Raw genomic sequence first — 23267 nt, forward strand, 5'->3', positions numbered from 1 at the left:
TTCTAACAACCTAATGGGCTGGATAATCAAGTTTCAGGCCTGGGAATGATTCCTGGCATTCTTTAATGTACACTTCTATTGATGTAGCCAGGGAAGCTAACACGAAATAAATACTGCAATTGGAAAAAAATAGCCCTCACTATATAATTATTTCAGTAAGTTATTAAGCAAATTATGTTTCATGTCTGTAAAGTGTGGCACAGATTTCAGTCAATACCATTTACGCGTCTCCATTTTCAGAAAGCAGCATATAGGTAAAGAAGGTGGAATTTTCCCTGTGTTATCCAAAATACGTGCTCTCCAAAGAAACAAAAACAGGAGTAGAAATATGTACTTTCCATACCTCAGTTAAAAGCTACACAAAACCATCCTCCAAAGACATAAGGTCAAATTCATCAAAGATATTATTCAGAGTACTCTCCTTCTTCTCCTTATGCAAGTGATGTATTGCAGTGCTCTCACTATCAAGGAAATGTGTTGCTTTTTTTTAATTGGTATATGCAGCCAGCAAAACTAAAACCCTCTATATTTGGGCTGAATCTTGTCTTACTTGGTGTGAAGCCTTTCCTCTTACCTGTCTGTTCATCATTCACAGATTCTAGTACACATGCATTCAAAATATGGAAATAAAAACCACATAAAAGATCAGGGAGAGCTATTTTCATCCGTAGGGTTTTATTCTGAGGAACTCCAATTTGCCTGCAATTAAGAGAATTACTGGCTATCCAGATTTTTTTTCACACAACTAAAAATTTTAAGATCTGCTAATTGGAGCTCCACTGATGTTATGTAGTGGAAAAACACCAGCAGGTTGGCCAAAAGAGGGAGAAGTCTGTAGAGAAACATAGCTGTGTGCCTGAATTTGTTTATTGCTGTCTATAAAAGTGATAGTCATCTTCTCTTTTGTGTCTGCATACTCAGATCTTTTTGTTATATACTGATACCATTTTTACATCATGGATGAGTGTGTCTATGTGTAACAGGCAGATGTAATCAGATTGCTGTCAGTTTAAGTTCAGAAAATGTTGTTTAATGCAGCATTTATTTAAATACAAAAATAAGTAGGGGTATAATAGGATATTATTGCTATGTACTTCAAAGCCACTGTTAATAGCATGTGTGTGTGTGCGTGTGTGTATGCACTTAAATACATAAATAGAATAGAAAAATAGCTCTGTCGCTACCGGTGTTGCTGTAAGCAGCAGAACCAAGGACTGGTGGCTATCCTATTTTCATACACACTCTACAGTGAACACTATTTAGAGACAAAGTATTTTTGAGCAGTTCATCAGGAATAATGTTATAGCCTTGAAATATGTCTCATTTGCCTTTGTTTTGAAAGAGGCCAATAAAATCCAACAGGTGCTAATGCAGTGTGACATCCTGTTGGATAATTTTTAAACACTTGGTGTATATGGTGTCTTATTCATGTAAATCCCTGAGGAGCACCTCTGTGACTTGGAAATCAAATTGAATCCTGTAACAGTTCAGCAGTTCAGCACCCTGAATTTGCCCATATTTAAAAACTGCATACTTTAGCTATTGAGTTCTGCAAATGCCTGTGTAAAAAAATGTTATCTAACTTTGTTATTTTTACACACCCTACCATCACTCATTTGTTTTGATTTGGAATGACCAGATTGACTGCATATACAGATGTATTTAGAAGAAAAGGCTGGACATAGAAAGCTGCCTATAGCAGAGCACAGGGCCTGCTTTTCAAAATTGGGTGAATGAAAATGTACACACTTGCTATGACTGTGCATGTAGATATATCAACTGTATTCACAGTGGTTCCTTCCATAACACAGCTCTGACGTTTTTGGTGCATGGCAATATGAAGCAATAATAGCTGGCATGGCTTAATCAATCATCTCTCTTTTAGGGACAGTGCTTCTAGCACTTCACGAGCACCCATGGATAAAAACTGCTTTCTCCATCAAAGACCACATAAATAAAAGGACCTTTAAAAAAAAAAAAAATTAAATAAGAGGAAGGAGGTGTAAAGAGTAGTAAATCTATGTGAGCCAAGAGATTAGGCTAGGGAGATGGTCTTCCAACAGTTGATGGATGCTGATTAGACAGCTTTCTCACTGTTTTTGTTAAGATATAGAGATATCACAGAACATTTGAGTTGGAAGGGACCTTTAAATGTCATCTAGTCCAACTTGAGATATGGTTTAGTAGCTTGTGGTACTAACAGGAATGGGAGGGTGGTTGGACTAGATCTTGCAGGTCGTTTCCAACCTTGCGATTTTGTGATTCTGTAACTCCCCTGCACCAACAGCTAAATGAAATTGCTCAGAGCCCCAGACTTCTAATGTCTCCAAGGGCAAGAAATACAGTGTATCTCTTCCAGTTCCCTGTTCCAGTGCCTCACCACTCTTATTGTGATAAAAAATTTTTTTCTGACATCCAATCTACATTTCCCTTCTTTTAGTTTGAAATTATTTCCCCTCGTCCTATCACAGCAGACCCCACGAAAGTGTCCATCCCCTTTTTTCTTGTAGCCTCCACTTAGATACTGGCCATAAAAGTGAAATTCCTTTTGACAATATACCAAATGTACCAGTTGTTGACCCTCTAGATCCATCCAGCTCTCAAGTAATTTTTTCTTATCAGCAGGGCTGAGGAGAATGCCATCTGGTTCCCCATGCCTTTGACCATGTCTCACTTCCAGGATCTTCCAGGATCTTCTTCCAGGATAAAACTGAAGCTTGTTATTGTTGTGGATATGATGGACATCTTTTTTCATGGATTTGCTTTTCATGCTAGAAAAAGCTATCTGAACTGCTCACTCTTCTCCCATATCACCTCTATTTCATCCCCAAACAACAGATTAATCAGTGCTGGAGGATGACACTCTGTGAAGAGAAAAGTACAGTGTGGCCTTTGGCTGATCCTGTGCTTGCTGTGCGTGTTGAGAAATTGCAATCCTGTTAGCTCTCCCAGTCAGATCTGTCCCTGGAAGTCATGGCTAAGGGTTGATGCTTTTCCAGGCCTGTGGAAGAATGTTGTCCTAGCTCAAGACACATTGTGCTGTTTGTGTGGTATTTACATTTCCTCTTGAGAAAATAATAGTTACTAATGCATTTTTTCTTACACTTGTGTGATATAAATATTTTTGGATGCAGGAAATTAATCTTTCCCTAACCCTTAGGAAATGGTATCCAAACTTTCTTAGGTTTGCTAGAGTAATCAGAGAAGCCAACATGTTGTTGGATGAACTTTATTCATTGACCTCTCTGCATTCCTGCCTAGCTCTGCATTTTTACTGATATGTATTTTGGGTCAGCAGATTTATACAGTTCACACTTCATTATCTAACAAATACAGAACACTGAGAAGTGATCATAAAGAGCATAGCTCTTTCTGCAATTCCTAGGTTAGTCGTGAATGAGTCAAAAAGCTTTAAAGCCCAGGCTGATGCAGTGAAAGTTAACAGACACTAATTTCTGCTAAAAACCAAAATGATCTTTTGCTTGAAAGTTAGCATGGAAAGAGGAAACAGCAGATAGTGAGATGCCATCTTCTCTCTTGGAAGTGATGTGACTGACAGTGATGATGGCATTTGAGTGCTTTGAAGGTCCAGATCATGACTTGGGACTAGATAAGTGTCAAAAAGTTGAAAAATTATTTTATGATAACACAAGTCATTCTCACACTTTGGTTTGAGATATATACCACATCACACAGAACTTTTCAGCTGCGAAATGCTCCCTAGGCAAATATGTACTTGTCCTGAAACTGGCTGAGGCATGCACCCTCTAGCCTTCATGTGGCCTTTTGCCAAGTTCAGAAACACGCATCTTTCATCTAGCCAAGGATATTTCATTGTGCACCTCCTTTGTATCAGCTTGTGGGAACTGTCACAGGCAAAACAGCAGCAAATATACCTTTTACAATAAGCATAAATGGAAAAGAAGACAAAAACAAATTTATTGTGAAGTACTTCCCCTGAATGCTTTCATTTCTTCATTATTCTTTTTTTGTTTGTTTGTTTGTTTGTTTGTTTTGTTTGGTGGTTTTGAAGTGAATGAAGTAAATGGAATGCTTAAAGTGTCAGGTATTCTACCTTATTTCACTATGGGCATTGCTGAAATCCCTTAAAAGAAAGTCATGTATCATGAAGACATATGGTAAAGTAATTCTTTGTGCTGGGTAAGAAACAGTACCAGGCAAAGAAGTGACTGGACCATTCTCACATAGTAGTGCTGTTTGACACTGGGGAAGGAAGTATTTTAATCCCAGGCGATGTCCTCTCAAGATAATTGACAGGGACGGTGAAAATTAAATGATACTCAGATAGCTTAATGGCAAACTGAGGAAGAAAAATGTAACACTGAGGAGATCTTTTACAGAAAGAAGCCAATACCAGAGTATGTGAGCTGCTTACCCAACTGTCTGCTTTGGTTCCAGCTTCATGGAGCTGTAAACATCCGGCATGGGGATATGAGACACAGTGCTTTCAAACTTCCTCCAGACTGAGTGCTTTTCTGGATATTTTTTTCTCTTTACAGGAACCTAGACCTTTGTATAACAGAAGATGCCAGTTTTATTCAAGTGGAGTAGGATTCCTATATGATGCCTACCAAACAGAGGTAAAAAATTTGCTTCCTCATATGTTCATTCCTCTTGTGTTTCAAGGGGCTGAGGAGGAGGAAGTCAGTCATTTTAGAGTATCTCTGTGCATGTAGGTTGATGGTAACCCAACTGTTTTTCCCTCCCATAAGTGGTCCCCCATCTGCCTGAGCTCTGATGTTTGCAAATCATTACAATCAGTAAGATTTTGAGTCATCATCAGTGTTTGTATTCAACACACTACTCTGGGATTGGATTGATTATCATATATATTGTATAAGAGATGTCTGAAATGTTTTTATCACACTGACTTTCTCTGAGGAGGTTTTTGTTGACCTGCAATGTCCAGAAGACTTCAAGTATTCTCTGTATTTATCCTGCTCAGGCCAAGAATGTCAGTGGTTTGTGTGCAGTTTTTATTGTCTCAAGGATATTAAAATGATATGAACAGTGCTTATACCCAAAGGGTTAGCCTCTGGAGAAATCCAGATTTAGTTTCCTTTCCTATTATTCATTTTAATATTATGGTAAATTTTTGGGAGTGAAAAGGAAATCAGGCAGAGCAGGATAGAGAACAAACTCACAAGAAGCCATATATTCACTTGTCCTGTGGTTGTGAAAAGGGGTACTGGGAATGCTACTGTTAATAATTCTTGGTAGGTTAGCAAAGTCTATTACTAACCTAAGCAGTTAATATTACTTAAATCTTGTTGCTAGGGCACCCTGCTGTCGTTTCCAGACAATACGTGACAAAAATGTTTCATTGACCTCCTTGCTTCAAGAGCTGCCCTGACAAACTTCCAACATGTCAATGCACATCCAGGCACAGACACATCCCATATAATGCCTCTGATTCCTCTGATAAGTTTGTAGCTCAGGTCATTCTGACCTCAACTCCCTGCAGGTGACCCCAGCCTCAGTCTTCTGTCTGGACAGATTTTCTTAGCTCTGCATATATTGGAAATGTCATAATTGGAATAGCAAATGGAAATATTGGAAAAGTTTGGGCTGCACTGAACTCCTTTCTCTATTCTATCAAAAAGTCCCCCACGGACATATCTTTTTAAAAGTGTGGTTAGTTTGTAATAACATTCTTGTCTGGTTGTCTACTGAGCTGGAGTCAGCATGTGCTAATTCAGTTACTAATCTGTGGCATTTGAACTTGGCTTTTGCTTTCCTGAAGTTAGCCAGCAGGAGAATGCTCTACATTCCAGGCAAACACCAAACCAGGAAGACAGATTGTTTTCTGAGAGTGAGTTTCCTTTTGATTGCCATCTCTAGCTTCTGAGTGGTCTCCAGCTCATGGAGTTGGGTGGTAATATTTCTTTTATTTGCTGAAGGCAAAAATGATTAGATTTTCTTGCAATCTCCATGAGGTGGGAATTTCTCTTGAATTGTGCTGAAGGATAGACAGGCAAAAACAGCCAGAATATGAAAAAGTTAAATGTCTGGTCACTGAAATGGAAAAATAGGCCTTGACATGCAAGATACCCACAAGTGGCCTGTTTTCCACCATTGCTCACACCACACAGAAATTTGTTTATTTTGGTTTATCCACTGATCTCCTAAAAAGGATTGTCTTGCTCTATGCATGTTTTAAAAATGCAGTGACAAAAATAGACAACTAAAATAACTCCCTTGGACAAAAATTTAATACATTTTGAAACCTCGAAGTAGCGAAATCGTTCTGTGATTCTGTGTCCAAGATCTTGCCAATCTCCTTCTTTCATCCTTCTAGCCTTCCACAGTTAGAAGGGGCAAACTGGAGAGGGGAACTCTCTTTTTTTCTATCAGAAAAAAATTACTACTTTTTTTTTCTATCAGAAATGATCTCCAAAGCCATGTATCAGAAAAAAAAAAGAGCCACATTTTAGCAGCCCTCTCCATGTTACAATATACTCTGGTCCCAACCACACGTGTGATGGAACAAGAGTATTTTAGCTATGTGAGTCCTAGGCCGTTTTGTCTGTGGACAGAGGCTCAAAGCCAAAGTCTTGTGTTCCTTCAGTGCAAAAGTATTAGAACCTTCGAACAAAATGGCCTGGGTAGCAGATACATTGGTAGGGTCTACTCCAGGATCAGTTTTCAAAATGCTTCAAGAAATAGCCATGTGATATTTCACTTACTTCTGAGGTGGATCTCAATTAATCTGAGATAGTCATTGACATATGATTGCAATTCAAATTGGAACCATCCTTTCATAATCTAACTTCCATTTTGGATTAGAACAGCTGGTTTGTACTGGAGGCTAACCATGCATTTAGCCTTGTCCTGGGCAGCGAAGCAATCCCAAGTCATCGTTTTGTCTTCCTTTTAGTTTTATCCCCCTTCTAACTTCACTGTTGAAATAAATGGTGCTAAGAACAAGTTGGCAAGTCTGAGATCAGCAGCAAGGTGAACTTTCTCTGGTGCTGATAGTTGCATAAGATCTTCCTTTCTGTCAGGAGCAAACACATGAGGACTACAGGCTCATTGACAATGGCAGTTTTCACACTAAGAAAGATGCGTAGATCCAAACCTCAGGAGCTGAGAAACATGGGGTAACATTTGTGAAGACTGTCTCATAAAAGAACATATTCATGGCTAAGCAGGAATGAGAGGAACTGTCTGACAGAAGCTTCTCAAAAGCTACCTAAGCAAGGTATTTCTGCTCTATCATTATGAGGAATTTTCCATTCAGTAATGCATTTTATATGCATTTTGCAAACAAAATACTTCTCAGCTGTTACAGCTTTTTTTTTTTTTCTGTCAAAAACCATAGAAAAAATGTATTTTCTGTCCTGCTGGCTTTTAAAACATAACAGTTCTCTAGGATTTCAAACGCAAACTAAAAATCTCAGGAAAAAGATGTAAAATATTTCAGTTGGACTGTGGAGCCAAATAGAAGATACATACTTACCATATTTAAGGATTCATTAAAAGGATTTCTTGTTTAGTTAGATTCTTGTTTAGTTAGATTGAGATTGGCTTATGTGTATCTACCTTTATTGTACTAACCCAGTCAATGCAGTTCCTGCTCACAGAAATAAATCTTTTCGTCTTTATATTCAGGAGCCTGCAAAATAAATCTTTTTGGCTTTATATTCAGGAGTCTGCTGTGAATGTTAGTTATTTGCTGGAGTGCTTGGATCTTCTGTGAGTGATTTTGTTTGTGGGTTTGGAGATCGTTGCTGTTGTTCTTAATTATTTCCTTTCCTTGGGAGGATGTTACTGACAGGCAAGAGCTCCCATTTTCTAAAAACTGGCCTTTTTGTCCATTTCCCCACTAGAAAGGATTTTATATGCGGTGGCTTACCATAGTGTGTCTCCCAGGACACATTGTCACTGTGTCACTGCTGTAGGGATCGCTGTGAACTCGGGTTTTAGCAAAGTAGTGTGGAGCACTGTAACAGTGACTGAAAACTTTGCTGTGCCCTGGAACACCATCCTGCTTAACAGTAAGTGCACTGCAGTACCTGAATCTTGGGGGTCAGTATGGTGACTTGTACGTTGCACTGAAACACTGAGATTAAAAGTTGGTCTCTTCTTTTTTGGCAGGTGACATGTTACACCTTAAACACCAAGTGCCAGCTGAAAGTAAAGAGTAACACGTGCTATTGCTGTGACCTGTACAACTGTGAGAAGTAAGTACCTGTGTGCAGTCAATGGCCTCTGAGAAATCCCTCGTTGTTTGTCCTTCTTCATCAGTGATGGGGACATTTCCCATTAGGTCTGGAGAAGCAAAGCAGAGGGCTTGCATGCTGAGTAAGTCAGTTTCTTGGTCACTGGTATCCAGATGTCATGGACAGGACTCATCTGTTGTTATCTGTTGTGTTATCTGTTGTTGTAGTCATTTTTCTCAAGTATATCAATAAGCTCTTTGCTGCGTGATCAAATCCAACCACTCTGTCATAGCTCTGTCAAGATTTACTGGTGATTTTGCAATGCAGTTTTCTCACTAGATTTAATTAATCGTTTCTTCTACCAAAATGGGGAAAACAAAATGAATAGAAACACAGGTGGCCATACATAGAGATCACACTGCAGGCAAATGCAGAGCTTTTTTGTTAGTAATAGATTCTGTATGCATGGGATTTTACTGAGTTGCCATAGGATAGATACAGAGGGTCTTGTGAGTGTTTCCTGAAGCTGTCCATATGACTTCATCATTACTGAAGCATGAGAAGCCAGGAGAGAAGAAGGGAGGAAACGTCTGGATATCCTTACAAAGATCAGCAGAAGGCTATCACAGAGTTGCCATGCAGTCATTTACCAGGATTACAGCGGTGGTTAGGAAAACTACATCACAGCCAAGTCCAGGGGTTTATAATGAGGAACAGAAATGGAATGAACTGACACAACTGGCTGGCCACCTGCAATGTAGATTCCAATGGCAAGCAGCATCATGACTTGCCACATACAAGAAGCCAAAGAGAATTTCCTGGAATGCATCTTCTGCTGCATTCATTCTCCACACAGCTCAGGATCATCTTATCATGCACTTACCATGCCTCTGTAACCATCTACAGTTCACATAGACTTCCTCTTCTTTCTTTTCCTCTGTGTATTTCACATCTTTCTTTCTTCCCATGTCTCCTGTTCTGTCGTGTACTTTTTTTCTTCTTTTCACATATAACCAGCCCTGAGTAGACTCAGTCCTCTGTCAGCTTTGACCAGCATGCTATCAGACGTAGAATTTCAGTGTATGACAATGAGTCTGGCAATATGAGGTAATTCACAAGATTTATGCATGACAGAGTTGCTTTTGCCCAGCACTAGGGCAGGTACTGAGAACAATAACAGGACATTGTTTTCAGGTTTTGCAGTAAAACATTTCCCAATTTCAGCAAGGCGATGAGGATTGACTCCACAATATGCCTGGTCTACAATAACCATTGCAGTGTACAAATAAAAACAAGCAAACTTCTGGGTAGTATAGTATATAGTTTGAAGGCATATCTTTATACTGTACTTCATAGCATCTATTAGTTTGGAACTGCAGACACCATAAACAAATGTGGTCAGCTGCAAAGTCTCCTTTCCTGTGGTTGAATTAATGCTGGAGAAACTTGACAGAGATGCCAGCAGATTTCCAGGTGAACTGGTAAAAAGAGCTGTGCTGAGCTAGTATCTAAATGGCAAGGGCAGCACCCGTAACCAGGTTACCTTTCTGTTGAGGCCCTCAGCAAAGAATTAGGATACCTTACTTGTGCCAACACTGATCAGCTTAACTGGAGTTGGTATTTGTAGAACTAAATGTTCCCTCCATCCCTGGAGGTGTTCAAGGCCAGATTGAATGGGACCCTGGGCAGCCTGGTCTAGTATTAAATGGGGAGGTTGGTGGCCCTGCGTGTGGCAGGGGGGTTGGAGATTCGTGGTCCTTGAATTCCCTTCCAACCTGGGCCATTCTGTGATTCTGTGAAATGTCTAATGATTATTTTAGCCAAGCAGAGCTTTCTTCAGTTCATCCAAGCACTGTTAACATTCATAGGTGGGAGTGTGGATTAAGTACTTTGCCAGAGAGAAAAGTAAGCAGGAGAGATTTAGATCCTCTGGTTCTCTTTGTTTTGTGCAAAACACAGCAGTGACGCTGTCTGCATTCCCTTTCAGCTCAGAGCAGTCCTCCAGCTACTATGAATTTCTTGGTGTGAGCAGCTGTCAGGATGTGGTTCACCTGTATAGGCTGCTGTGGTCCTCCACAGTCCTGAACATCATCGGGTTGTTTCTGGGGATCATCACAGCAGCCATTCTTGGAGCATTTAAAGACATGGTAAGGCTTACAGTTTTTTGCCTTCTGTAATGACTTCTGTGCTTGTTGATGTTATCAAGTGAGTTAGAAACCAAGCGTTAAGTACACAAAAGAGGCACTTTAAACTTGTTTCATGTGTGGTCTGGGAATCTGGATCCACATATTTAGGCTAAGCAGTTGCCAGCTGCTCACAGCTAAGTAGGTCAGGTCTGGTCAGTACATGAGTGGAAGGGGAAAAACAGGCATCTGCATGAACAGATGCTGGTGCTTCATTTCTGACATCTTTTTTTTCCTTCTAATTCAGCACTGAACATGTGAGCAAGAGCAGAGTTAAAGGTTGCAAGTTTGTAGATAACATAAAAGTAAAGTCCTTAGTGTGATAATTTATGTACTTGTTTTCCAAGAATAGGGATTAACACTGAAGGACCTGTCAAGTTTTTACTCAAATAATTATTTTCAGGTCACATTAATCTCCTCTGTTGTTTCACTGAAGACTGCCTCTCTTTAACTGCTCCCTGTATCACACTGATACATGCCACTGCTTTCAGAAGAGGCTGTGTGTGAGAAGAAATGGACCAGTGAAGTGACTCCCAATGGAATGGGCACTCAGAAGCATAAGTGATCCCCCACCCAAAGGGCTTCTGAACTGAGCAGGTGAAGGTGTGGGGATAGGACTGAAGTTCAAGAGCAGAAGCGCTGTGTGAGAACAGCAAATGTCTGCTGGTGACAGCAGCAAATTTCTTGTGACTATTCACATGGAAGAGAAGTAAGAAGAAAGATGAAAGGAAAGAAGAGAGAGATGAAGCAGGGAGTAGTATCCCCTTTGTGGCCTTCCTGCATTTCTAGAGCATCACCTGCCAGAAGTGACAGATGGTTAAGTGCTCTAGGCATCCTCTCTTTATAAAAATATCTTTCACTAGCAGCAGCAAGTCATTGCTCCTTGATGGAGATAGTGAGGCAGCCCTGGAAAATGGGTGGCTACACAGGGTAGGAGGAATCTCAGAGGACGTTTTCCTGTGTTGCTCTGCAGCCATGTTACCTGGAGTATGAGCTACCAAAAGTTCAGAACTGATGGCAGCTGAATCTTCCTGTTCTGGATGTTGTGATGGCAGCCCTTTCATCCCTGAGCCCTACTATCTGTCCTTCTGCTTCTGTAGAACAAGTCCCTCCCTTCTGTGATACCCTGGTGCAGGAGCAGATTGAGAAGAAAGGAACAGGATGGGGCAGAATTATAGAATCATTAAGGTTGAAAACGAACTTTAAGACCAACCATCAATCAGCCTATCACCACCATGCCCACTAAACCATGTCACTTGGTGCCACATCCACATGGTTCTTGAACACCTTCAAGGACAGTGACTCCACACTGTCCCTGGGCAGCCTGTGCCACTGTGTCACCAAAGAGTTGCCTACTGTCTGCTGCCTTGCAACCAGCTGGCAGCAGAAGCTTACAAGGGCCTTAAAACCATGCAATAGGGCCATATAGGTTATGTGAAATTCACCTTTGCTAAAAGTTTGCAAATGTTTGCACCTTTCTCTAACTCAAGGCAAGCAATCATACTGAATTTCTGCATGTTATCAATGTGCAACTGACCATCCTTTGTGTGAAGGGACCTTCGCAAGGATCTAGTAGCAAACTGCAGCTAGCTAGATGTGAACAGCTACAGCTGCTTGAGAGAAGCTTTCTCAGTGCTTCTTGCTTAGGAATCTGAACCAGGGCTATCAGTGTTTCCCTGAGATGTGGAAAGGTGTGGAGAGCCACACTGCACCCATTAAATCTGCCTTGCATCAGCCCAGGCTTAAATGGGATTTGGGCTGAAGCTTTGTAGCAGGAGTGAGCTCCAGCCCAGGCAGATCTCAGTGCTGCAAGGGGGTATCACTGTGCAGCTCCTAAGGGACAGCAAGCTGGAGAGGGTCTAATGAAGGGGGCTCCAAGTAGAAACTTGATCTGAATAAGCTGTTTAATATCTCCTCTACAGCAAGAGCTGAAAAAACACCTCACTAGCTTAAGGAGAATTTATGTTGATCAGCCCAGCAGAGGATGCATACTATGTTCGTGAAAGAGTTACTAAATGATCCATCCAAAATGAAATAACTATTCCTTGCTCCAGATTGTGCTGTTTCAGAGTTCTTTTGAGGTACAGACCACATCAGCTTTGCTCATGTGCTGTTTGCTTTAATTATGAAAGAGGTAACTTGTAGGAGGCCAAGAAAACATCAAACTTAAGAGGGAGAAAAGGGAGCATGGGACTGAAATAAGAAAAGGCTTCAAAACATGTGAGAGGACAATTGTCTTTCTTTCAGGATGTCACTTGCAGCTCAGTGCAATGCCTAAGGGCAGAGCTCTGAGGTTGGCTTCCAGGCAACACAAGGCTGGCCAACTACTCCAACAAAACATCGTGTTTATCTTTGCGGAATGCTGGCAGCCAAAACATTCTGGAAGGAGAGAGTTTGCAAAACAGGGTAGTTGCATCTACACCCATCACATTTTTGATAGCAAATAAATATTCTTACGGTTTTCTTTCCTGTGACACATTCTCTGCAGACCCTGGCATGCTCCCTGTGGCTTTGCTGTGTGCCAGAGAGCTGTGTTGACCCAGCGGGAATCACTTTATCCTCTCCTGAGCTCTGGTGTATCAGCTCTCTGTAGCCCCTGTGTCACTCTGGGGCTGTCTCCTGTGATTTGCTGGAGTATCCACAGCAGTTGTGTCAATACTTTTCCTTTCAGGTCTACCTTGTGCATGGATATGAGACTCAGGCTAGGTGGTTACCTTAAAGTCTTCTTTAACAACAGCAGACGAAGACATAATGTAAATAGAAGTATCCAAAATGATAAAATATCTTGATCATTTCTTATGTTTGACAAAAGCGCATGAAAAACTTTACCTGCTATTATAAAGAGTTAACTAAAATATCTCCCTTCCCTGCCCTGGTATTCATCTGATGACTTGGAAATGTTTTCTTGACACACCTTCCCAAGGAATCTGCCTGCCTTGAGTTTAGGGTTGCATACATCTGAATGACCTCTGGTCCTGGAGGAGTCTCTTGCTTTTTTTTTTTTTTTTAAATTATTCTCCTTGGAGTCTTTAAGGGAATCTGAGCAGATGAAATAATATCATTCCTGTCACACTTCTCCTTTTCTTCTTTGACCCTGCACACAGCAGGGTGCTTGAAAGTAGATGACTATTGTGGTCCTTTTCAACCCAAGCCATTCTATGATTCTATGATTCTTCCCTTACCCTCATGTCTTGCAAGAGAAGGTGCACTTTGATGTTAAAATGAATTGTTTCAGTTTAAAACGTCTCTGCCTACCCTTGTATTGTGGTTTAACCAGCAGGTGGCTCAGCATCACACAGTCGTTCTTTCACTCCCCCCTTCTCAGTGGGATTGGGGGAGGGGAGAATGGGAAAGAAAAACAAAGTAGAGCTCTTGAGTTGAGATAAAAGCTATTTACTAAGATCGAGAAGAAGAGGAGGAGGAAAAAAAGATAATAGCCATGACAGTTATACATATGTGTATATATAACAAGTGATGTACAAGCAATTGCTCAACACCCCCCAGTTGATGCCCAGCTCGACCCCCAGCAAGTGGAAGTGAGCGAGATGCTCCCAGTGCCTTCAAAACTCTCCTTCCCCATGACACCATATGGTATGGAATATCACTTTGGCCAGTTTAAGTCAGCTGTTCTGATTCTCTCCCCTCCTGGCTCATCTCTTGCCCTCAGCCCTTTGCTAGTAGGAACTGAGAAATGGAATGGCCTTGGCTTTCCACAACAGCTCACCAACATCTTGACATGATGGTGTGTTATCAGCATTGCTTTTCTCCTACAAACAAAACACAGCATCATGCCAGACACTGAAGAAAAGCAATTCCATCTCAGTTGAAACAAAAACACCTTGCATGTCACGTGACTAATTTATCATAGCACCACTACTAGAATACTCGATATCAGCACCTAACCAGCCTCAATACCTGCAAGTCATCACTGGCTCCAAGCTGATAGCCTGGATGCTTGATCAGTGGATTTGGGGTTATTGACTTTGCAAACCTATCTCCTAGGACTGTTGTAATCTTCACCCCTAGCAAGTGGAGAATGCTGGTGCTACAGTTGGAGAGAACATAAAAGGACTTAGAGAGGTTCCAAGAAGAAGGAACAACTGTATGCACTCATCAGGGTCTGTAAAAAGGAAATGTTTTGTATCTTGAAGATGAGAGATTTGCCGTCTCTTATAAAATAGGTCTTCTGCTTTCGGGGACAGCCTTTCTCTGTGCCAGCTCCTGAGGTGCTGAATTTCTCCAAAGAGCCTGGACTGCCAGATAATTTCATGCAGTACACGAGTCACCTAGATGATGTTTTCCATCTGCAAAAAGAATGAATGTACCCCTCCTGTCTCAATCACAGCGTTTATGCTATCTCTGAAGGATGCTGTTGTTCATGTCTCTCATAGATAAGTCAAGTCTGAAAGGAAATGCCAAAAAAACTCTTGGCTGCTGCTTTCAGTATTTGTCTTGCAATCACTGTATAAAAGAAAATTCCATGCTCTCATGTAAAGGAATCTGCTAATAAAAACAAAGGAGAGGAGAGAAACCACTGGGTTTGTCTCAATTTGCAAAGCAGAATTCTGTCATCCTCTGCAAATGGTTATGTAGCATAAGGTTTTAGGAAGACAAGTCACAGTCACATTCAGCTTTTCATTTTGCTTATTGTTGTTGTTGGGTTTTGTGTTTTTTTTTTTTTTCTTCCTAATTTCATTGGTTGGTATACAGAGAGCTATTACTTCTTCCTGCAAACATTATTACAAACTGCAGTTAAGGGGCATGCCAATAGAGTGATGAGATATGATAAAGGAGTCAATTGAATTCTGATGCAAATGAGCATCTCTCTTGATTTTGTGCAGCAGGAATGAGATAGGCATACATGGGGTGGTGCTGCAGAGCCAGAAGAGAGCTCCATTTCACAAATGAGTGGGAGCTGTGGAAAGAACGGTTTTTGCAGAACTGTGTAGGAAAGCTGAGAGAGGCATCAGTAGTAGCTACTGGAAAGAATCTGCAGCAAAGTGTGAAGGAGTGGATAAGAGGAAGCAGTCAAAGCTGTATGCTGCACTTTTCAGGGTGTCTCTGGTCTGGAGTCCTGCCAGTGCTTCTGCAACTGCTGCTAGGGAAGCACCTGCTGTCTTTTTTCCAAGGATAGAAAATTGAAATAGCCGTGCAATTCTGGCCAAAAAATTTATTCCGGATACACCCTCCTCTCATTCTGTTTACCATTTTTTAAATTATTATTAATTTTTTTTGTAGTACTGGTTCACGCTGGGAAATCGGGAGTTATTAAAATGTAATGTTATTTGTAGTGTTGGGACCAGTTACTGCTCTGGACCCCTCTGCATGGTGCTGATTAAATTGTTTTTTTCTATGCTCAACAGGTACCTATGTCCCAAATTGCTTTCAGTGCTGCACCACCTCCTCAGATCCTGTACAACCCTACCCAGCAGATCCTGACGTATGCTGGATTTTGTCCTTCTGCAGCAACAATTTCTACATATCCATCCTACCCGTTGCCCCTTCAGGTACAGTACAAAATGGCAACCTTTTTACTCCATCAGAAAACCTTGAGCCATTACACAGTGCCATCTCTGCAGTGGTAATTCTTGGCTTGTGAAGGGCCTGGAGCAAGGCCAGGAGGTTGGATCCCAACTCACAGACGTGCCTCCAAGATCATTTAGCCTAGGTCTAGCTCTCGTATTTGTTCTCAGATCTCACGTTTTCTCTGGTCATCCTGTGGACTCTGCCTGTTGACTTGAAATCCTAGTGTGGGATTAGAACTGCATTGCAACAGTCACAGAGGTGAAAACAGCTCTTATGCTGGGCTAGATAAAGCAGAAGCAGAGGCATCTGCATCAGTTATATATACCTTAGCCTGCATTATTTTTAGTATGGGAAACAGAAAATGAAGACTCATCAGATGGAAAGAAACCAAGAGAGGGGAGCAAATAAAGGTCTGAAAAACTGAGTGATATAGGAAGGGTTTTGGCTGAGTATTAGCCATAATTTCTCATCAGACAGTTTTTAATTGCACCAGTACAGATTTTAGTGGCAAAACAAACCAGAAAGAGGAAGTGTTTTTAGATGCCAAAGAAAATTCAATATCATGGAATGTTGTGAAAGAGTACAAATGAGGGGTTAGGAACGTTGTCCTTCAGCTGCTGTTAAACACTGGTGAGTCCAGCCCAGAGCTGGCCTAGAAAATGCAGTGAATGATACTGAGGATGTTGTTCAATTTTTTTTTGCCCTCATCGCCTGGTGGCAAGAGGCCTCTTGACCCTTCTTTACCAGAGGAGTTTGAACCTTCATAGCCTGCTCCTATTCCAGCTGGCTATCAAATAGCTTCAGTGGAAAATGCACCATTCCTACTGCCAGGGACCCTCTGTGGAGCACAGGCAAAACTAATTCCCTCCACAGAGGGTCTCGGCAGTATGTCCCACGAGCCAGATGCCTCACATCCTCAGAGGGCTGTTGTAGAAGGTAGCCCATGCTGCAATGGCTCCCTGCTTAATGTGAGAATTATTAAAATGTATCTTTTCGGACACATCTCTCTCCCACTACACAACATTTAGGCATCTGTACCTAACCAGAGTTTGGGTTGTGCTCTGGGGGATGACACATGCCCTGCAGGTGCAAGGTGGTTTCTGTATCTCCCTTTTGTCCCTCCCTTGCAGAGTTGACTCCTGGCCATAGCAAAGTGTTGGGCCTGGCACAACAGGTGTCAGTCATGGTCATGGCTGTGCTCAGACAATGCAGCACAGAGTGAACAAAGTGAGATGAACACAGAAGCGAGTTGGTAAATAGCTGAATGCACTGAGACACTAGAAAAACTGTGAGCATTTTTAGATTTTTAAGTTACAATAAGGCTGATGTGTTCATCCAGTGACTAGTTATACTTAGGCTGTGTACCTGTAGACCAGTGGGTACAACGTTCTGTAATTCCTCTCAATAGAAAGTACAGCATATTTAGTATGAGTGGGATGTAGAGCAGCTACCTGCAGCCTCTTGGGCCACATCTGTTCAGGGCCAATGACCACCCACACCGGTGAATTGCTAGCCCCCTCCTGGTATGGGTTTGGTCCAGTTCACCTAACAGTCTCAACATCTTTGAAGGGCTCAGGAGACAGCAAGAGCAATGGACCATTCCAGATTGGAAGTGTGCATACAGACATTCACACTGTTTTGGTAGTAAGAGTTCAGCTGTAGGGATGTGATATGTGCTGTGCCAGTTGGCTTCAAAGCCAAAGAACAGTCCTTGGCACGCTGTAGTTATTAACAAAATGAGGAGGCACTTTTGCAGACTGTTGGTTCAGAGGAAAAAAAGAGTACACCCAGAAATCTTTTTTTGTTTGCTTTTAGCTGAAAAGCTGTGCTGTTCGTCAGAGTTCAGTTAGCATGTAGCCAAGAGTAAAGAGAGAAGGGGACAAACAGACAAAAGCAAGCAATGAAGCTGAAAAAATGCATGTAAGTAGTCCTGAGGATCGATTGCAACTGCTCAGTCCTTTGTCCACTGGCAAACAGAAATATTTATCCCAAATTCTTAATTGCATTCGAAAACTAGCACTTAAATACTTCTCCCCACCACAAGTTTCTACTTTTTCTAAGAAGCGTGTTATTTATCTTCCCTTCCTGACACTCAGAGGTGGACATCACCAGCTGTCTCCAAGTCAGGAGAGGTTAGCAAGAAGTGCAGGGCATCCAAAAGGGAAAGCACTTAATCCTTTTCTTGGAAGAAAGAAAAAAAAAAAAAAAGCAAACAGTCTTGGTGTATGTATAAGCTAATATGTTGTACTTTGGAGACAATTTGTGCTTTGATATAATGCAATATTTATGAGGTATCATAAACTTACTCAAACTTACAAAAAAGTGAATGTGAGAAACAGACTTTATTTGGAACAGCCAAATGCTCATACAACATGCTCATCCTTTGAGAGCTGTGGGCTGAACCCATAGGGCTGGAGGCCTTTACAATCCTTCTTAGTGCCCTGCTGCTGCATTCAGACCTCCAGAAAACCTCCTTAGCTGGTGCTGGTCCTTAAGGCAATTGAAGAGTCTGGGACTACTGTGATTAATGTAACTAAATGCAGGGGCCGTTGGCTGAGATCTAGTGCTGTGTGATAAGACCAGGTAGCCAACCTGGTACTTGCTGCTGCTTTACGAGAGTCCAGGTCTCAACATCCCTATACCATTATCAGTATGGATGTCTGGCATGCTGCATGGCACCCCAAATGGGCTAGACACTGATGTGCAGGCAGCAGAATGAAGCTCTAGATGTCTGCAGTAGAAGACTCCATCTGAGTGGGTCTGTTCACCTAGGTGGTGATGTCATTGAGACCTGAATGGAGACATCAAAATTCAAGGCTGAACCTTGTATCTTATGGCTGTGACACCTTTGCCTAATGATATTACATGTGAGATGGTCTCAGGTTTGCCAGACAGCCATAAAGCTATCTGATGGCCAAAGGTCTACACAGGCCTTGCATTTACTTTTGGAGCCTCAGAGGGTAACCATGAGCATCTCCTGGGTGTAAAATTTTTGCTTCCAAGTAGACCAGGATCCACCTCTGCCTTGGCAGTACTTAGTAACATTACCACGGCTGGGGACTCAGAGGGTGACAGAGCCCCAACTCCCAGGAGCACTCTCAGGGCAGCCTTGCCATGCAAGCCCTGCACAGGTAGAGGTGGTGCTGATGGCCTCAGCATTGAGCACCAGGAGCTGAGCTCACATGGGAAGCCCAACTGGAGGCTGGCAACTCATCCTCAGTCCTCATTCCTCCTCCAGTATCCTTCCTAAGGTTACTGGTGAGGAAGACCCTAAGACGCACCTTTCTTTCTCTGCATTCCCTTTGGCTGCACACCATTACTGCTTTTCATGCTGACTTGCACCTGCTCCAGTTAAGGTAGGGTCACACACATGGTGGCTCAGGGCAATAAAAGAAACAAAATTTGTTCAGCTAAGAGTTCACCTAAGAATTGATCAGGTATGGTTAGTTTAGTGGGGAAAGTGGTAAGTGGACACTTGGACTAGATGATCTTGGAAGTCTTTTCCAGCCTTGGCAGTTTTGTGATTCTATGATATGTTCCTAGTGTTCTGTAGTATCTCACTGAGTAACTGCTTGCTGGAAAGGTGAACAGTCTTAAAAAAAATAATTAAAAATCACTCTTTGGGGTGTTAGTAAATGCTTAGTTTACCTCACAGTCTGTCCACAAGCAGAAACCAGAAAATGCAAATAAAAAGAGACAACAGGAATGCATTTTGACAAAGTTGTAATCAGCAGCTCTTTCCTTTACTGTGGCATGTGATAACAAAATCACTCAGTCCTTACTGGAACAACTCAGACACAACCAGTCTTAGTCAGAGAGCTGCCAGCTGGTCAGGTAAGTGATTAGCTGTGTGGAGGCTGGAGGTGATGACAGTGGTATGGTTGTGGCAGCCGTGCCTGCCAAACAAAGAGCTCATTACAGAAGCACTGCCAGACAGATGTGTGGAAACGGTGGATGCAGTTCAAGGGTGAGAGAAGCAACAGCTACAAAAAAACAAAAACAAAACCAAACCAGAAACCAAACCACACTAAGCTCAACAACTATGTTTGGAGCTGATCTAGCCAGCAGGTCTTTGGGTGTTACCTCCACTGCCTCCTGGATAATGGCGGTACATAAACACCCTTTCTGCTGCAAAATCTCTTTTCTCACTAAGTCACGCTGTGGTACAAATGCAGGACTTTTCCTCTCCATGGGAGTTTGCAGTCCCCTGAGGTCCTACAAAGAAGCTAGATGGGTATTGTGCCATGGGGACTGGTAGCCCTGGGTAGCTCTGAGGTTCCACCAGCAAAGTATCAGCCCTGGTATCACTATCTAGATGGTAAGTACCCAAGACAGCACTGTTTTCTTGCTTGGATTTTTTCATTTCCCTTGAAATAACAGATCCATGATTACTATTTTTTTTATTTTTTTTTTTTTAAATTCCAGGCACTTTAGGCCTGAACCTGAGGGGAACTGAGCACAACTCTTCTGATGAAGCCCATGGACTGCCATGTGCTGGCATGTGAGGGGAGGAGTGAAATCCTGACCCTCTTGCGATAAAAGGCAAAACTTGGCTTAAAGTAGTAGTAGGATTGTATCCAAAACTTTAGTTCCTGGATGCATCCTTAAGTTTTAACAAACTCTGGTTGTTACTCAGCATGGGCTGTTTCCTAAGGTCATTTGTCATGCCTCCTTCCAGCCAAAGCCCCATAATAACTAAGACAGCTGAAAGAGCTACAGGGAGACACATGCCTAACTGTAAATTTGTTTGTAAGAGAAGTCTGCATTTGGCATAGCAATAAGACCTTGCATTTAAGCAAGTATTACAACTCTGAGATAACTTACATGTCAGAGTGATGCCTGAAGACTAGCAGCTGCACATAACTTAATCAGCCAGTTGCGTTCCATGCCTCACCCAGGAAACCTGCAGAAATTATTGTTCTGTTCTGTTGCTTAGCTGTATGCACAATGTCAATTAAAAATGACTTGGGTTACAGATGGAATCTGTCTTCTTTCACTATAAACTGTATTTGCTACCCTTATGCAGGTGTTCGGAGTGCTGTGCTGCAATGCAAGAGAAAATTAACCATGGGCCATACTGGATAATACTTACCTGATAATACTTATCTGACTTAACTGACAAACAACTAAGAGCTGCAAAACGGGGGTCATAATTCTTTATTGAAGAAAATATTTTTCTTTGTCTACATACAGCCTGCCAGCAATTTTCCAGGAACATCATCTACTGACATTTCTTTATCAGAAGATACTCAGCCTCCCTCTCAGTCCAGCTCCAGCTACGGTCTTCCCCCCAATGCTCCGCCCCTCTATGCACCGACTTACTTCTTGCCTGGAGAAAAGCCTCCACCATATGCACCATAGGACCAAGTATTTATTTGAGGTAGTTAGCAGGTATTGTTTTTAAGAAACCTTTGGAAGCCCTGTGCTGTGCAGGCACTAGACTTTCCAAGGAACCCACTACAGAGTGTGTTACAGACACTCTGCTTTTAGGCACATCTCACTAAGCAGAGCAGAAACCTGGAAATGTCAGGGCAGGCTCATTCCCAGTGGGGTGACAGGTCACCACCCAGTCTGCCTGAGGTCAAATGCAGTACTGCTTTCTACTTACCATGAGTTTTTTCCTTCTCCCTATACTGCAGAATGGTTTTCTTCCAGAGGAGAATTGAAGAAAACACTCTGCATACGTACTCTGCTTTCATAAACCAATATAGAAGGGTTTTAGTCTGTGTTGTCTGAATGAGTATTCTGGAGCCCTACGAGTCAATTGCTTTGGGTAGAAAGAGCCTAGGTGTTTGTTTGCTTGTGGTATTTATTTAAGAACCCTCTTTGGTGAAAGTATTGTACCAATAAAAAAAGTGTGTCAATTATTTTCCAATAAAATTGACTGTGTATATTTATGCTGTACCTAAGGCTGTTATATTTATGAAGACAGAAGAAAGAACAGAGGGAAATACACTCTACTGAATAGTTCCCTCAGTTTCACACAGAAAGGTGTATTTTACTGGATTTTTTTTTATCTTGGTAACCTTGATTCGTACCTTGTGTCAATCTAGTCTGCATAGTAAAATGCTGTCAGTGTGCTGAAAATGCCATTTCCAGACAGTTACTTAATCTGCACTTTAGTATTGGAATTAATTCCTTCCTAGTCAAAAGAGGGTCACAACTAAAACCACTCTGTGTTAACTCCAGTTATTTATTTTTAAGCTTATCAACCTCTGCACACCATTCCTGCCTTTCGTGCTGACTTGCACCTGTCCCAATTAGGATAGGGTAATTCTGCAACCACTGAAAGAGAGCTGATGAAAGGTTGGAATTCCCTCATATTTTTTCCTGTTGTACAAAATTAAAAACCCTTTGACAAGGCAAAGGAGCAATACTTGCAACAGTGTCACTAATAGGAAGAAAGTCATTTGTACCCTGTCACAAGAACCACTGAATTGTAGGGCTTGGAAGGGACTTCTGGATATCATCGAGTCCAACTCCACTGCTAAAGCAGGTTCCTACAGCGGGTTGCAAATGAAAGTGCCCATGCCTGTTCTGAATATCTCCAGAGAAGGAGACTCTGTAGCCCTTCTGGGCAGCCTGTTCCAGCGCTCTGTCACCACCACAGGAAAAAGCTTTTCTTTATGTTCAGTTAGAACTTCCCATGTTCCAGTTATTTGCCCGTTGCTCCTTGTCCTGTCGCTGGGCAACAAAGAGTCTGGCCCCATCCTCTTGACTCCCATCCACCAGATATTTATAAGTGTTGATAAGATCCCCTCAGTCTTCTCTTCCCCATACTGAACAGCCCCAGATCTCTCAGCCCTTCCTCATAAAGGTGATTCTACAGGCCCCTAATGATCTCTGTGGCCTTCCACAGTTCTTTCTCCTTTCTCCAGCAGTTTGCTGTCCTTCTTGAACTGAGGAGCCCAAAACTAGACACAGTGCTCCAGATGTGGCCTCACCATGGTGGAGGAGAGGGGGAGGATCACCTCCCTCAACCTGCTGGCCATGTTCTTTGTAATACATCCCAGGATCCCAATGGTCTTCTTGGCCACCACTGCACACTGCTGGCTCATGGCCAACCTGCTGCCCACCAGCACATCCAGGTCCCTCAGCAGAGAGTTCTTTTCCAGCAAGTCAGTCCTCAACCTGGACTGATGCATGCGGTTATTCCTCCCCAGGTGTAGGACTCTACACTTGCTCTTGTTGAACTTCTTTCAGTTCCTTTCCACCCAACTCTACAGCCTGTTCTGGTCTTACTGAATAGCAGCACAGCCTTCTGGTGTCCCCCTCACTGTGCACGCACGATCATCAGTTCAGATCCTTCAGCACATGGGTTTCTTATTTTGTGGCAGAAGTAGCTACTATAGGATGAAAACCCATCAGATGTCTG

General features: G+C 42.1%; 1 protein-coding gene across 7 annotated transcripts in view; it reads left to right on the forward strand.

Moving 5' to 3' along the window:
- TMEM255B (transmembrane protein 255B) overlaps positions 1-21796 on the forward strand; it is a 67487-nt gene extending 45691 nt beyond the window's left edge. For 4 of the 7 annotated variants that reach the window (XM_042868075.1, XM_042868078.1, XM_042868077.1 and 1 more), the window contains 5 exons: positions 4521-4601; positions 8119-8204; positions 10171-10330; positions 15730-15873; positions 21086-21796. In XM_042868075.1, the coding sequence (XP_042724009.1) occupies positions 4521-4601; positions 8119-8204; positions 10171-10330; positions 15730-15873; positions 21086-21253 (639 nt within the window). In that variant the 3' untranslated portion in view covers positions 21254-21796. The other 3 variants (XR_006178235.1, XR_006178236.1, XM_042868079.1) reach the window with 3 other exon arrangements.
- Positions 21797-23267: the final 1471 nt, after the last annotated feature.

Source organism: Lagopus leucura, unplaced genomic scaffold (genome assembly GCF_019238085.1).
Source record: "Lagopus leucura isolate 7727_CA_CO unplaced genomic scaffold, USGS_WTPT01 Super-Scaffold_100001, whole genome shotgun sequence".
Classification (NCBI taxonomy): Eukaryota; Metazoa; Chordata; class Aves; order Galliformes; family Phasianidae; genus Lagopus; species Lagopus leucura.